We start from the raw sequence: 17,186 nt of genomic DNA, 5'->3' as shown, positions 1-17,186 counted from the left end.
TGGGCTGAGCGGGAACTGTACTTCCTCAGTGGTAGGGAGGCGAGCAGGCCAGAGGTGGATGAACGCAGTGCCCTTGTTTGGGTGTAGGGCCTGATCAGAGCCTGGAGGTACTGAGGTGCCGTTCCCCTCACAGCTCCGTAGGCAAGCACCATGGTCTTGTAGCGGATGCGAGCTTCAACTGGAAGCCAGTGGAGGGAACGGAGGAGCGGGGTGACGTGAGAGAACTTGGGAAGGTTGAACACCAGACGGGCTGCGGCGTTCTGGATGAGTTGTAGGGTTTAATGGCACAGGCAGGGAGCCCAGCCAACAGCGAGTTGCAGTAATCCAGACGGGAGATGACAAGTGCCTGGATTAGGACCTGCGCCGCTTCCTGTGTGAGGCAGGGTCGTACTCTGCGGATGTTGTAGAGCATGAACCTACAGGAACGGGCCACCGCCTTGATGTTAGTCGAGAACGACAGGGTGTTGTCCAGGATCACGCCAAGGTTCTTAGCGCTCTGGGAGGAGGACACAATGGAGTTGTCAACCGTGATGGCGAGATCATGGAACGGGCAGTCCTTCCCGGGAGGAAGAGCAGCTCCGTCTTGCCGAGGTTCAGCTTGAGGTGGTGATCCGTCATCCACACGGATATGTCTGCCAGACATGCAGAGATGCGATTCGCCACCTGGTCATCAGAAGGGGGAAAGGAGAAGATGAATTGTGTGTCGTCTGCATAGCAATGATAGGAGAGACCATGTGAGGTTATGACAGAGCCAAGTGACTTGGTGTATAGCGAGAATAGGAGAGGGCCTAGAACAGAGCCCTGGGGGACACCAGTGGTGAGAGCACGTGGTGTGGAGACGGATTCTCGCCACGCCACCTGGTAGGAGCGACCTGTCAGGTAGGACGCAATCCAAGCGTGGGCCGCGCCGGAGATGCCCAACTCGGAGAGGGTGGAGAGGAGGATCTGATGGTTCACAGTATCGAAGGCAGCCGATAGGTCTAGAAGGATGAGAGCAGAGGAGAGAGAGTTAGCTTTAGCAGTGCGGAGCGCCTCCGTGATACAGAGAAGAGCAGTCTCAGTTGAATGACTAGTCTTGAAACCTGACTGATTTGGATCAAGAAGGTCATTCTGAGAGAGATAGCGGGAGAGCTGGCCAAGGACGGCACGTTCAAGAGTTTTGGAGAGAAAAGAAAGAAGGGATACTGGTCTGTAGTTGTTGACATCGGAGGGATCGAGTGTAGGTTTTTTCAGAAGGGGTGCAACTCTCGCTCTCTTGAAGACGGAAGGGACGTAGCCAGCGGTCAGGGATGAGTTGATGAGCGAGGTGAGGTAAGGGAGGAGGTCTCCGGAAATGGTCTGGAGAAGAGAGGAGGGGATAGGGTCAAGCGGGCAGGTTGTAGGGCGGCCGGCCGTCACAAGACGCGAGATTTCATCTGGAGAGAGAGGGGAGAAAGAGGTCAGAGCACAGGGTAGGGCAGTGTGAGCAGAACCAGCGGTGTCGTTTGACTTAGCAAACGAGGATCGGATGTCGTCGACCTTCTTTTCAAAATGGTTGACGAAGTCATCTGCAGAGAGGGAGGAGGGGGGGGAGGGGAGGAGGATTCAGGAGGGAGGTGAAGGTTGCAAAGAGCTTCCTAGGGTTAGAGGCAGATGCTTGGAATTTAGAGTGGTAGAAAGTGGCTTTAGCAGCAGAGAGAGAAGAGGAAAATGTAGAGAGGAGGGAGTGAAAGGATGTCAGGTCCGCAGGGAGGCGAGTTTTCCTCCATTTCCGCTCGGCTGCCCGGAGCCCTGTTCTGTATGAGAAGAGTATGTAAACAAAGTGGCATAGTTAAAGTGGCTAGTGATACATGTATTACCTAAAGATGCAGTAGATGATCTAGAGTACAGTATATACATATACATATGAGATGAATAATGTAGGGTATGTAAACATTATATTAGGTAGCATTGTTTAAAGTGGCTAGTGATATATTTTACATCATTTCCCATCCATTCCCATTATTAAAGTGGCTGGAGTTGAGTCAGTGTGTTGGCAGCAGCCACTCAATGTTAGTGGTGGCTGTTTAACAGTCTGATGGCCTTGAGATAGAAGCTGTTTTTCAGTCTCTCGGTCCCAGCTTTGATGCACCTGTACTGACCTCGCCTTCTGGATGATAGCGGGGTGAACAGGCAGTGGCTCGGGTGGTTGTTGTCCTTGATGATCTTTATGGCCTTCCTGTGACATCGGGTGGTGTAGGTGTCCTGGAGGGCAGGTGATGCGTTGTGCAGACCTCACTACCATCTGGAGAGCCTTACGGTTGTGGGCGGAGCAGTTGCCGTACCAGGCGGTGATACAGCCCGACAGGATGCTCTCGATTGTGCATCTGTAAAAGTTTGTGAGTGCTTTTGGTGACAAGCCGAATTTCTTCAGCCTCCTGAGGTTGAAGAGGCGCTGCTGCGCCTTCTTCACGATGCTGTCTGTGTGGGTGGACCAATTCAGTTTGTCTGTGATGTGTACGCCGAGGAACTTAAAACTTACTACCCTCTCCACTACTGTCCCATCAATGTGGATAGGGGGGTGTTCCCTCTGCTGTTTCCTGAAGTCCACAATAATCTCCTTAGTTTTGTTGATGTTGAGTGTGAGGTTATTTTCCTGACACCACACTCCGAGGGCCCTCACCTCCTCCCTGTAGGCCGGCTCGTCGTTGTTGGTAATCAAGCCTACCACTGTTGTGTCGTCCGCAAACTTGATGATTGAGTTGGAGGCGTGCGTGGCCACGCAGTCGTGGGTGAACAGGGAGTACAGGAGAGGGCTCAGAACGCACCCTTGTGGGGCCCCAGTGTTGAGGATCAGCGGGGTGGAAATGTTGTTGCCTACCCTCACCACCTGGGGGCGGCCCGTCAGGAAGTCCAGTACCCAGTTGCACAGGGCGGGGTCGAGACCCAGGGTCTCGAGCTTGATGACGAGCTTGGAGGGCACTATGGTGTTAAATGCCGAGCTGTAGTCGATGAACAGCATTCTCACATAGGTATTCCTCTTGTCCAGATGGGTTAGGGCAGTGTGCAGTGTGGTTGAGATTGCATCGTCTGTGGACCTATTTGGGCGGTAAGCAAATTGGAGTGGGTCTAGGGTGTCAGGTAGGGTGGAGGTGATATGGTCCTTGACTAGTCTCTCAAAGCACTTCATGATGACGGAAGTGAGTGCTACGGGGCGGTAGTCGTTTAGCTCAGTTACCTTATCTTTCTTGGGAACAGGAACAATGGTGGCCCTCTTGAAGCATGTGGGAACAACAGACTGGGATAGGGATTGATTGAATATGTCCGTAAACACACCAGCCAGCTGGTCTGCGCATGCTCTGAGGGCGCGGCTGGGGATGCCGTCTGGGCCTGCAGCCTTGCGAGGGTTAACACGTTTAAATGTTTTCCTCACGTTGGCTGCAGTGAAGGAGAGTCCGCATGTTTTAGTTGCGGGCCGTGTCAGTGGCACTGTATTGTCCTCAAAGCGGGCAAAAAAGTTATTTAGTCTGCCTGGGAGCAAGACATCCTGGTCCGTGGCGGGACTGGTTTTCTTTTTGTAATCCGTGATTGACTGTAGACCCTGCCACATACCTCTTGTGTCTGAGCCATTGAATTGAGATTCTACTTTGTCTCTATACTGACGCTTAGCTTGTTTGATTGCCTTGCGGAGGGAATAGTTACGCTGTTTGTATTAGGTCATGTTTCCGGTCACCTTGCCCTGATTAAAAGCAGTGGTTCGGGCTTTCAGTTTCACGCGAATGCTGCCATCAATCCACGGTTTCTGGTTTGGGAATGTTTTAATCGTTGCTATGGGAACGACATCTTCAACGCACGTTCTAATGAACTCGCTCACCGAATCAGCGTATTCGTCAATGTTGTTGTCTGACGCAATACGAAACATATCCCAGTCCACGTGATGGAAGCAGTCTTGGAGTGTGGAATCAGATTGGTAGGACCAGCGTTGAACAGACCTCAGCGCGGGAGCTTCTTGTTTTAGTTTCTGTCTGTAGGCAGGGATCAACAAAATGGAGTCGTGGTCAGCTTTTCCGAAAGGAGGGCGGGGCAGGGCCTTATCAGGGCCTTATATGCGTCGCGGAAGTTAGAATAGCAGTGATCCAAGGTTTTCCCAGCTCTGGTTGCGCAATCGATATGCTGATACAATTTAGGGAGTCTTGTTTTCAGATTAGCCTTGTTAAAATCCCCAGACCACGTCACGTTAACCATGAAGCATACGCCCCCGCCCCTCTTCTTACCAGAAAGATGTTTGTTTCTGTCGGCGCGATGCGTGGAGAAACCCGCTGGCTGCACCGATTCCGATAGCGTCTCTCCAGTGAGCCATGTTTCCGTGAAGCAAAGAACGTTACAGTCTCTGATGTCCCTCTGGAATGCTACCCTTGCTTTGATTTCATCAACCTTGTTGTCAATAGACTGGACATTGGCGAGAAGAATGCTAGGGAATGGTGCACGATGTGCCCGTCTCCGGAGTCTGACCAGAAGACCGTCCGTTTCCCCCTTTTACAAAGTCGTTTTTTTGGGTCGCCGGCTGGGATCCATTCCGTTGTCCTGGGTGAAAGGCAGAACACAGGATCCGCTTCGCAAAAGTCATATTCTTGGTCGTACTGATGGTGAGTTGACGCTGCTCTTATGTTCAGTAGTTCTTCTCGACTGTATGTAATGAAACCTAAGATGACCTGGGGTACTAATGTAAGAAATAACACGTAAAAAAACAAAAAACTGCATAGTTTCCTAGGAACGCGAAGCGAGGCGGCCATCTCTGTCGGCGCCGGAAGTCACATGGCGGTAGATTGAAGGAGATGGAGGTAGATTGAAGGAGATGGAGGTAGATTGAAGGAGATGGAGGTAGATTGGAGGTAGATTGAAGGAGATGGAGGTAGATTGAAGGAGATGGAGGTAGATTGAAGGTAGATTGAAGGAGATGGAGGTAGATTGAAGGAGATGGAGGTAGATTGAAGGAGATGGAGGTAGTTTGGAGGTAGATTGAAGGAGATGGAGGTAGATTGAAGGAGATGGAGGTAGATTGAAGGAGATGGAGGTAGATTGAAGGTAGATTGAAGGAGATGGAGGTAGATTGAAGGAGATGGAGGTAGAAGTTAGAGGTAGATTGGAGGAGATGGAAGTAGAGGTAGATTGAAGGAGATGGAGGTAGATTGAAGGAGATGGAGGTAGATTGAAGGAGATGGAGGTAGATTGAAGGAGATGGAGGTAGATTGGAGGTAGATTGAAGGAGATGGAGGTAGATTGAAGGAGATGGAGGTAGATTGAAGGAGATGGAGGTAGATTGAAGGTAGATTGAAGGAGATGGAGGTAGATTGAAGGAGATGGAGGTAGATTGAAGGAGATGGAGGTAGATTGAAGGAGATGGAGGTAGATTGAAGGTAGATTGAAGGAGATGGAGGTAGATTGGAGGAGATGGAGGTAGATTGGAGGAAGGAGTTAGAGGTAGATTGGAGGAGATGGAAGTAGATTGAAGGAGATGGAGGTAGATTGAAGGTAGGTTGAAGGAGTTGGAGGTAGATTGAAGGTAGATTGAAGGAGATGGAGGTAGATTGAAGGAGATGGAGGTAGATTGGAGGAAGAAGTTAGAGGTAGATTGGAGGAGATGGAAGTAGAGGTAGATTGAAGGAGATGGAGGTAGATTGAAGGAGATGGAGGTAGATTGAAGGCGATGGAGGTAGATTGAAGGAGATGGATTGTGACAGATAGAGAGAGTAAGTGGATGTAGTGAAAAGGGCCGCTCCGTCTCTGCCAATAGAGCGAGGCTGACAGTAGTGTGGTGTGGGAGCACAGCTACTCCCAGCCTGCCTTCCTCCTCACCTCAGCTCAGACTGAAGTGATACTGAGAGGTCCATCCTGCTCCATTTATTCTCCTCAGCCTACTGTCTGCCTCGGTCCATGCTCCAGCTCAGTGGGGGGGGGCTGAATGGAAAGCCATCCGTTTCATTTTTCTCCCCAATTGGTAGTTACAGTCTTGTCCCGTCGCTGCATCTCCCATACGGACTCGGGAGAGGCGAAGGTCGAGAGCCGCGTATCCTCTGAAACACGACCCTTCCAAGCAGCGCTGCTTCTTGACATAAGCGGAGGAGACGCTGTACACCTTGCGACCGTGCCCTTGCGACCGTGTCCTTGCGACCGTGTCCTTGCGACCGTGCCCTTGCGACCGTGTCCTTGCGACCGTGCCCTTGCGACCGTGTCCTTGCGACCGTGTCCTTGCGACCCTGCCCTTGCGACCGTGCCCTTGCGACCGTGCCCTTGCGACCGTGCCCTTGCGACCGTGTCCTTGCGACCGTGTCCTTGCGACCGTGCCCTTGCGACCGTGCCCTTGCGACCGTGTCCTTGCGACCGTGCCCTTGCGACCGTGTCCTTGCGACCGTGTCCTTGTGACCTTGCGACCGTGTCCTTGCGACCGTGTCCTTGCGACCGTGCCCTTGCGACCGTGCCCTTGCGACCGTGTCCTTGTGATCGTGTCCTTGTGACCTTGCGACCGTGTCCTTGCGACCGTGTCCTTGCGACCGTGCCGTGTCCTTGCGACCGTGCCGTGTCCTTGCGACCGTGTCCTTGCGACCGTGTCCTTGCGACCGTGCCCTTGCGACATGCGCCCGGCCTGCCACAAGGAGTCGCTAGAGCACAATGGGACAAGGACATCCCGGCCGGTCAAACCCTCAAACCTGGACGATGCTGGGCACCGCCACATGGGTTTCCTGGTCTCGGGCCGGCAGCTACACAACCCGGGATTGAACCAGGATCTGTAGTGACGCAGCTAGCACTGTGATGCAGTGCCTTAGACCACTGCGCCACTCGGGAGATCACAGCCATCGATTTTCTGAGGATGAAGAGGAGTCATTAACACTGATATTGCAGAAGTCTGCTTCTTCTTCTATGTGTGTGTGCGTGCGTGTGTGCGTGTGTGTGCCTGTGCGTGCGTGTGTGTGTGTGCCTGTGTGTGTGTGCGTGTGTGTGTGCGTGTGTGTGTGTGTGTGGTGCGTGTGGCCTTTATGCTTACATGCATACTCCTGTGCCTGCACATGCCAATATCAGAGTGTGTGCTGGTGTGTATCCATGTGGACTAGAGTACGAGGAACTGGGAAGAATATTAAAACCCCCCTCGGTTCCTCCCTACGTAGCCATTAGTGGAGTAGATTTAATTTGTGCCCTCTGTTACTAAACCCATGCAACACGTGTAGATGGCCTTACTGCTCTGATTATTATCATAGAGAGCATTGATCTGGCTGACTTGTATTAGTGAGGTTGTTGTGTGCTTCAGCATGATGACATCCCTGTCCCTAACCTAATAGCTCATTTTCAGAATTTTTTTTCTTCTGATATATCTGAAATGAATGTTCCCCTCTCTGTGGAAAAGGTCATTGGTAGCAGTAATTGCAGTTCTGAGGTGAAGATGGGTAAAAAAAAAGTTTCAGATATGAATCCAAGGTCTTTTCCTAGCAAGAAATGTAAGAGGTGATTAACTCAAGAAGAATAGTCATCTTTGCTCATGTCACTTTGTCTCTGACTTCATAGCAAGATGTTATTTTCAGTCCAATTTTTATTCAGCGTATGTCTTTATTTAAATCTCGATTTCCAGCATCTCTTGCACCAGGCCAAACCCAGCCCATACCAGCCCAGCCCAACCAAGCACAAACCAACCCATCCCAAACCAGCCCAAACCTGCCCAAACAAGCACAAACCAACCCAGCCCAACCCATCCCAAACCAGCCCAACACAGCCCAACCCATCCCAAACCAGCCCAACACAGCCCAAACCAGCCCAACCCAACCCAGCTCATACCAGCCCAATCCAGCCCAACCCAGCCCAGCCCATACCAGCCCAACCCAGTTTTACCCAACCCAGCCCAAACCACCAATCAATCAAATGTATTCATAAAGCCCTTCTTACATCAGTTGATGTCACAAAGTGCTGTACAGAAACTCAGCCTAAAACCCCAAACAGCAAGCAATGCAGGTGTAGAAGCACGGTGGCTAAGGAAAAACTCCCTAGAAAGGCCAGAACCTAGGATGAAACCTAGAGAGGAACCAGGCTATGAGGGGTGGCCAGTCCTCTTCTGGCTGTGCCACGTGGAGATTATAACAGAACATGGCCAAGATGTTCAAATGTTAATAGATGACCAGCAGGGTCAAATAATAATAATCACAGCGGTTGTCGAGGGTCAGCACCTCAGGAATAAATGTCAGTTGGCTTTTCATTCAGAGTATCTCTACCGCTCCTGTTGTCTCTAGAGCGTTGAAAACAGCAGGTCTGGGACAGGTAGCACGTCCGGTGAACAGGTCAGGGTTCCATAGCCGCAGGCAGAACAGTTGAAACTGGAGCAGCAGCATGGCCAGTTGGACTGGGGACAGCAAGGAGTCATCAGGCCAGGTAGTCCTGAGGCATGGTCCTAGGTCCTCCGAGAGAGAGAAAGAACGAAAGAAAGAGAGAATGAAAGAGAGAGAAAAGAGGGAAAGAGAGAGAGAATTAGAGAGAGAAAACTTCCAATTCATATAGGACACCGGATAAGACAGGAGAAATACTCCAGATATAACAGACTGACCCTAGCCTCCCGACACAAACTACTGCAGGATAAATACTGGAGGCTGAGACAGGAGGAGTCGGGAGACACTGTGGCCCCGTCCGACGATACCCCCGGACAGGGCCAAACAGGCAGGATATAACCCCACCCACTTTGCCAAAGCACAGCCCCCACACCACTAGAGGGATATCTTCAACCACCAACTTACCATCCTGAGACAAGGCAGAGTGTAGCCCAATGATGCACCCCTCCTAGGGACGGCATGGAAGAGCACCAGTAATCCAGTGACTCAGCCCCTGTAATAGGGTTAAAAAGAATCCCATTTGTCAAGTAAAATATATAGTGAAAACAATAGTGGTCCTAAAACGGAACCTTGAGGAACACCGAAATTTACATTTGATTTGTCAGAGGACAAACCATCCACGGAGACAAACTGATATTTTTCCGTCAGATGAGATCTAAACCAGGCCAGAACTTGTCCTTGTAGACCAATTTGGGTTTCCAATCTCTCCAAAAGAATGTGGTGATCGATGGTATCAAAAGCAGCACTAAGGTCTAGGAGCACAAGGACAGATGCAAGAGCTTCAGCCATTAAAAGGTCATTTACCACCTTCACAAGTGCAGTCTCAGTGCTATGATGGGGTCTAAAACCAGACTGAAGCGTTTCGTATACATTGTCTTCAGGACGGCAGTGAGTTGCTGCGCAACAGCGTTTTCAAAAATATTTGAGAGGAATGGAAGATTCGATATAGGCCGATAGTTTTTTATATTTTCTGGGTCAAGGTTTGGCTTTTTCAAGAGAGGCTTTATTACTGCCACTTTTAGTGAGTTTGGTCCACATCCGGTGGATAGAGAGCCGTTTATTATGTTCAACATAGGAGGGCCAAGCACAGGAAGCAGCTTTTTCAGTAGTTTAGTTGGAATAGGGTTCAGTATACAGCTTGAAGGTTTAGAGGCCATGATTATTTTCATCATTGTGTCAAGAGATATAGTACTAAAACACTTGAGTGTCTCTCTTGATCCTAGGTCCTGGCAGAGTTGTGCAGACTCAGGACAACTGAGCTTTGGAGGAATACACAGATTTAAAGAAGAGTCCGTAATTTGCTTTCTAATGATCATGATCTTTTCGTCAAATTTATCACTGCTGAAGTGAAAGCCATCCTCTCTTGGGGAATGCTGCTTTTTAGTTAGCTTTGCTACAGTATCAAAAGACATTTTGGATTGATCTTATTTTCCTCAATTATGTTGGAAAAATAGGATGATCGAGCAGCAGTGAGGGCTCTTCGATACTGCACGGTACTGTCTTTCCAAGCTAGTCGGAAGACTTCCAGTTTGGTGTAGCAGCAGTGAGGGCTCTTCGATACTGCACGGTACTGTCTTTCCAAGCTAGTCGGAAGACTTCCAGTTTGGTGTAGCAGCAGTGAGGGCTCTTCGATACTGCACGGTACTGTCTTTCCAAGCTAGTCGGAAGACTTCCAGTTTGGTGTAGCAGCAGTAAGGGCTCTTCGATACTGCACGGTACTGTCTTTCCAAAGCTAGTCAGAAGACTTCCAGTTTGGTGTAGCAGCAGTGAGGGCTCTTCGATACTGCACGGTACTGTCTTTCCAAGCTAGTCGGAAGACTTCCAGTTTGGTGTAGCAGCAGTGAGGGCTCTTCGATACTGCACGGTACTGTCTTTCCAAGCTAGTCGGAAGACTTCCAGTTTGGTGTAGCAGCAGTGAGGGCTCTTCGATACTGCACGGTACTGTCTTTCCAAGCTAGTCGGAAGACTTCCAGTTTGGTGTAGCAGCAGTGAGGGCTCTTCGATACTGCACGGTACTGTCTTTCCAAGCTAGTCGGAAGACTTCCAGTTTGGTGTAGCAGCAGTAAGGGCTCTTCGATACTGCACGGTACTGTCTTTCCAAAGCTAGTCAGAAGACTTCCAGTTTGGTGTGGCGCCATTTCCGTTCCAATTATCTGGAAGCTTGCTTCAGGGCTCGGATATATTCTGTATGCCAGGGAACTAGTTTCTTATGACAAATGTCTTTTGTTTTTAAGGGTGCGACTGCATCTAGGGGACTGTGCAAGGTTAAATTGAGTTCCTCAGTTAGGTGGTTAACTGATTTTTGTCCTCTGACATTGTTGGGTAGGCGGAGGGAGCCTGGAAGGGCATCTAGGAATCTTTGGGTTGTCCGGTAATTTATAGCACGACTTTTGATGATCCTTGGTTGGGGTCTGAGCAGATTATTTGTTGCGATTGCAAACGTAATAAAATGGTGGTCCGATAGTCCAGGATTATGAGGAAAAACATTAAGATCCACAACATTTATTCCATGGGACAAAACTAGGTCCAGAGTACGACTGTGGCAGTGAGTAGGTCCGGAGACATTTTGGACAAAACCCACTGAGTCGATGATGGCTCCGAAAGCCTTTTGGACTGGGTCTGTGGACTTTTCCATGTGAATATTAAAGTCACCAAAAATGTGAATATTATCTGCCATGACTACAAGGTCCGAACGCTGTATATGGCCCAGGAGGCCTGTAAACAGTAGCTATAAAAAGTGATTGAGTAGGCTGCATAGCTTTTATGACTAGAAGCTCAAAAGACAAAAATGTTTTAGTTTTTTTTGTAAATTGAAATTTGCTATCGTAAATGTTAGCAACACTGCCTCCTTTGCGGGATGCGTGGGGGATATTGTCACTAGTGTAACCAGGAGGAGAGGCCTCATTTAACACAGTAAATTCATCAGGCTTGAGCCATGTTTCAGTCAGGCCAATCACATCACAATTATGATCAGTGATTAGTTCATTGACTATAACTGCCTTGGAAGTGAGGGATCTAACATTAACTAGCCCTATTTTGAGATGTGAGGTATCACAACCTCTTTCAATAATGGCAGGAATGGAGGAGGTCTTTATCCTAGTGAGATTTCTAAGGCGAACACCGCCATGTTTAGTTTTGCCCAACCCAGGTCGAGGCACAGACACGGTCTCAATGGGGATAGCTGAGCTGACTACACTGACTGTGCTAGTGGGAGACTCCGCTAAACTGGCAGGATGGCTAACAGCCTGCTGCCTGGCCTGTACCCTATTTCATTGTGGAGCTAGGGGAGTTAGAGCCCTGTCTATGTTCGTAGATAAGATGAGAGCACCCCTCCAGCTAGGATGGAGTCCGTCACTCCTCAGCAGGCCAGGCTTGGTCCTGTTTTTGGGTGAGTCCCAGAAAGAGGGCCAATTATCTACAAATTCTATCTTTTGGGAGGGGCAGAAAACTGTTTTCAACCAGCGATTGAGTTGTGAGACTCTGCTGTAGAGCTCATCACTCCCCCTAACTAGAAGGGGGCCAGAGACCATTGCTCGATGCTGACACATCTTTCTAGCTGATTTACACGCTGAACAGAGGAGGAGTAGGATGAGGGTACGGCTAAAGGCTATAAGAACTGGTCGTCAAGTGCGTTGGGGACAGAGAATAAAAGGAGCAGATTTCTGTGTGTGGTAGAATAGATTCAAGGCATAATGTACAGACAAGGGTATGGTAGGATGTGAGTACAGTGGAGGTAAACCTAGGCGTTGAGTAACGATGAGAGAGGTTTCGTCTCTGAAGGGACAAGCTAACCCAGGTGAGGTCTCCGTATGTGTGTGGGGTGGGACGAGAGCTATCTAAGGCATTTTGAACGGGACTGAAGGCTCTACAGTGTAATAAAACAGTAAAAACTAGCCAAAACAGCAGTAGACAAGGCATATTGACATTAGAGAGAGGCATAAAGCAATCACAGGTGTTGATCAGGAGAGCTAAGACAACAAGTTTGAGGCTGGGGCCGACAGGTAAATGGTGATGAATGGGCAGAGAGGGTCAGTTAGATACATACAGGACCTGAGTTCAAGCCTGAGGCCGACAGGTAAATGGTGATGAATGGGCAGAGAGGGTCAGTTAGATACATACAGGACCTGAGTTCAAGCCTGAGGCCGACAGGTAAATGGTGATGAATGGGCAGAGAGGGTCAGTTAGGTACATACAGGACCTGAGTTAGAGGCTGGGGCCGACAGGTCAACTAAAGGTACCGTGTTATTGAAACAGTCCAGGGAGCATCAGCTGTGTAGCCGAGTGATCATAGGGTCAAAAGAGCAGTAACAGGCGAGTCAGGGTGCTGTTCGGTAGTCACTACTACACTAGGAGAGCAGGGTGCTGTTCGGTAGTCACTACTACACCAGGAGAGCAGGGTGCCGTTCGGTAGTCACTACTACGCTAGGTGAGTCAGGGTGCCGTTCGGTAGTCACTACTACGCTAGGTGAGTCAGGGTGCCGTTCGGTAGTCACTACTACACTAGGAGAGTCAGGGTGCCGTTCGGTAGTCACTACTACACTAGGAGAGTCGGGGTGCCGTTCGGTAGTCACTACTACACTAGGTGAGTCAGGGTGCCGTTCGGTAGTCACTACTACGCTAGGTGAGTCGGGGTGCCGTTCGGTAGTCACTACTACACTAGGTGAGTCAGGGTGCCGTTCGGTAGTCACTACTACGCTAGGTGAGTCGGGGTGCCGTTCGGTAGTCACTACTACACTAGGTGAGTCGGGGTGCCGTTCGGTAGTCACTACTACACTAGGAGAGTCGGGGTGCTGTTCGGTAGTCACTACTACACTAGGAGAGTCGGGGTGCCGTTCGGTAGTCACTACTACACTAGGAGAGTCGGGGTGCCGTTCGGTAGTCACTACTACACTAGGTGAGTCGGGGTGCCGTTCGGTAGTCACTACTACACTAGGTGAGTCGGGGTGCTGTTCGGTAGTCACTACTACACTAGGAGAGTCAGGGTGCTGTTCGGTAGTCACTACTACACTAGGAGAGTCAGGGTGCTGTTCGGTAGTCACTACTACACTAGGAGAGCAGGGTGCTGTTCGGTAGTCACTACTACACTAGGAGAGCAGGGGACACAGCGTTCAGATAAATAAAAATAGCAGATCCGTACTACATTGGGTATTCCATTTTCCACATATTTTTTTCTCTCTCTCTCTCTCTCTCTCTCTCTCTCTCTCTCTCTCTCTCTCTCTCTCTCTCTCTCTCTCTCAGCTCTAAACTTGTTAGGGCTCAACTGGCAGCTGAAGCCGGCTGATGGGCACCTGATCAACAACGGCCTGAGCACTGAGCTGCCGGGCATCAGCGACGTGGCAACAGTGCCCTCCGGAGGCAGAGGTAAGAACAGCATGGCTACCGCCCCTGGCCATGGTGCTGAAACCCTCCTTTACACTACACTGAGGCTACATGGATGACAGGAGCCTGGGGCTCTAACAACTAGTGAGGCCTGCAGAATAAACTGTTCTGGTAGATGAATGAATTTGAAGGTAGCATGTAGTACAAATGTACAGACTGCTAATGTAAGAGAAAGAGCAAGAAGACCCTGGCTTTCATTCGTTAGTGAACAAATTACAACGAGTTCTCCTGTTTGAATTATAGTGGAGCTTACCCTGTCTGGGGCATAACTGTTCTAGAATCGTAATTGCATCATGTTCTAGAATCGTAATTGCATCATGTTCTAGAATCGTAATTACATCAACAGAATGTACACAGGTTCTATTGAAGGAGCTAATTGCATTATTTAACTTAGTTTGACATTTGCAGTCGACGCCTAATCTAAAGATGACACCAAGGCTCGCGGTCTGTCCACCATGTTGCCGTAATGTCACAATTTCCCTAAAACATTAGAAAACAAGCTCTCAGATAAATCCCTAGTAATTCCTCCCTCATACCAATGCACATTCGTTTGATTTCTGCTAAAACCAAATATCCCTTCCTTCAGTCTGTGGAATTGTCTGGTCGTCTTAAATTAGGAGGACTGTAACAACACCATATAATCCAGCGAGAGGAGGCGTAGCGTGGGTGGAAGGTGCTGTGAAACCGCTCTCTGAAGGGTTTTTCCAAGCGTCGGCTTTGATGGAGGTCCTCTGGAGTGGTTCTGAGAAGCCGCCAACTACGAGCTGTCTCATGAGCCGACACACAGACAGACGCACACGGCCCGTCTGGGCCGAGCTAGTTTGTTCTAGTCAGACGCGGAAATGGAGTGTTTGAATTTGCCTGGACTTCATGTCATTAGAGAAGGTTGTGGAAAGGACAAGATATGAGTGAGTGCACATCTGTCATCTGTTGGGAATGGTACCAAAACCATTCATTCGCTGGGAAGATACAGCAGTCTGGTTGGGCTCCTGGGGTTCGGTGGCACTGGCAACAGTTTTACATAAGACTGTGTTGTGGCAGACTTCAGACTAAATTGTTGATGCCTCCCCTAACTCTGGGGCTTGGGTCCAGGTGTCTACAGGAGGTGAGGTGATCTCTGCTGTACAGCCGTAGAGAAGGAGATGTAAGACTGTTCTGGAGGCCAGTCAGAGTATTGTGGTTATAAAGACTGTTCTGGAGGCCAGCCAGAGTATTGTGGTTATAAAGACTGTTCTGGAGGCCAGGCAGAGCATTGTGGTTATAGAGACTGTTCTGGAGGCCAGCCAGAGCATTGTGGTTATAAAGACTGTTCTGGAGGCCAGTCAGAGCATTGTGGTTATAAAGACTGTTCTGGAGGCCAGCCAGGTCATTGTGGTTATAAAGACTGTTCTGGAGGCCAGCCAGAGCATTGTGGTTATAAAGACTGTTCTGGAGGCCAGCCAGAGTATTGTGGTTATAAAGACTGTTCTGGAGGCCAGGCAGAGCATTGTGGTTATAGAGACTGTTCTGGAGGCCAGCCAGAGCATTGTGGTTATAAAGGCTGTTCTGGAGGCCAGTCAGAGCATTGTGGTTATAAAGACTGTTCTGGAGGCCAGCCAGGTCATTGTGGTTATAAAGACTGTTCTGGAGGCCAGCCAGAGCATTGTGGTTATAAAGACTGTTCTGGAGGCCAGTCAGAGCATTGTGGTTATAAAGACTGTTCTGGAGGCCAGCCAGGTCATTGTGGTTATAAAGACTGTTCTGGAGGCCAGCCAGAGCATTGTGGTTATAAAGACTGTTCTGGAGGCCAGCCAGAGCATTGTGGTTATAAAGACTGTTCTGGAGGCCAGTCAGAGCATTGTGGTTATAAAGACTGTTCTGGAGGCCAGCCAGAGCATTGTGGTTATAAAGACTGTTCTGGAGGCCAGCCAGAGCATTGTGGTTATAAAGACTGTTCTGGAGGCCAGCCAGAGCATTGTGGTTATAAAGACTGTTCTGGAGGCCAGCCAGAGCATTGTGGTTATAAAGACTGTTCTGGAGGCCAGGCAGAGCATTGTGGTTATAAAGACTGTTCTGGAGGCCAGGCAGAGCATTGTGGTTATAAAGACTGTTCTGGAGGCCAGTCAGAGCATTGTGGTTATAAAGACTTTTCTGGAGGCCAGTCAGAGCATTGTGGTTATAAAGACTTTTCTGGAGGCCAGGCAGAGCATTGTGGTTATAGAGACTGTTCTGGAGGCCAGTCAGAGTATTGTGGTTATAAAGACTGTTCTGGAGGCCAGTCAGAGTATTGTTGTTACGAATCCCTTTTGGCCCGACAGTCTAGGGGGGGATGGTAATGAGACCCGTAACATAACTCATGCAAATTATTATTGTGACAAAGTAAAAGTGTGAACGAAATAACCACGACAACAGAAATCTACCGTCAAACTCCAGGTTTATTTATAAACACACGGTAATGGGGGGAGCAGGAAAAGGGGCTGAGCTGGACCCAAGAAAATAAACAATAAGTATTCAAAAACACCCCTAAGCTAGACTAGCCTACTTTAACAACAGCTAACTAACCAAAAATACAGTGGGTGGTCCGCCCAGTTCTAACTAGTGTATTTAACAAAGTTTACCTACGGGTAGTGTATGCCCATGGGCGACTTGTCTTGGTTCCCCCTTTTCCCACCAGCAAACAAACAAACACCATAACCAAAAACAATACTCACAGGTGATGACAAAGTGCTATGAGGTGCTTAAACAAAAGAGAGGTTAAGACACAAAGCGAGAGTGAAACACAGAGACCTACAGACATGGCATTTACAGAGAGATTGAGCGAGAGATTGAGCGAGAGATTGAGCTTGAGCTCTAGAGATTGAGCTCTAGAGATTGAGCTCTAGAACAAACAAATGATGGGGTTTTTAAACCATGGGGAAGGAACTGTGATAGGGTAGGAAGTAGGAGGAGGTGTGTCTTCTGATTGATGATTGATTGTTGACTGATTGGGGAGTGATGATTTTCACCTGTGAGGGGAGAAGGAGAGAAAAGAAACACACACACAGAGGATACACACACAGGATAACTGTATCCGTAACAATTGTAGTTATAAAGACTGTTCTGGAGGCCAGTCAGAGTATTGTGGTTATAAAGACTGTTCTGGAGGCCAGTCAGAGTATTGTGGTTATAAAGACTGTTCTGGAGGCCAGTCAGAGCATTGTGGTTATAAAGACTGTTCTGGAGTCCAGTCAGAGCATTGTGGTTATAGAGACTGTTCTGGAGGCCAGTCAGAGCATTGTGGTTATAGAGACTGTTCTGGAGTCCAGTCAGAGCATTGTGGTTATAAAGACTGTTCTGGAGGCCAGTCAGAGTATTGTGGTTATAAAGACTGTTCTGGAGGCCAGTCAGAGTATTGTGGTTATAAAGACTGTTCTGGAGGCCAGTCAGAGCATTGTGGTTATAAAGACTGTTCTGGAGGCCAGTCAGAGCATTGTGGTTATAAAGACTGTTCTGGAGGCCAGTCAG

General features: G+C 49.1%; 1 protein-coding gene across 1 annotated transcript in view; it reads left to right on the top strand.

The window, feature by feature from the left end:
- Window positions 1-17,186, top strand: part of LOC115125502 (teneurin-2-like) — a 486,685-nt gene that overhangs the window by 359,743 nt on the left and 109,756 nt on the right. Inside the window, exon 7 of the mRNA XM_065023942.1 lies at window positions 13,563-13,685. Within this exon, the coding sequence (XP_064880014.1) occupies window positions 13,563-13,685 (123 nt within the window). The remainder of the gene's footprint in view (window positions 1-13,562; window positions 13,686-17,186) is intronic.

The sequence above is a fragment of the Oncorhynchus nerka genome, linkage group LG10 (assembly GCF_034236695.1).
Source record: "Oncorhynchus nerka isolate Pitt River linkage group LG10, Oner_Uvic_2.0, whole genome shotgun sequence".
In the NCBI taxonomy this organism is placed as follows: domain Eukaryota; kingdom Metazoa; phylum Chordata; class Actinopteri; order Salmoniformes; family Salmonidae; genus Oncorhynchus; species Oncorhynchus nerka.
Note: the sequence above shows the minus strand (reverse complement) of the source record. Positions and strands in the feature narration are given on the sequence as shown.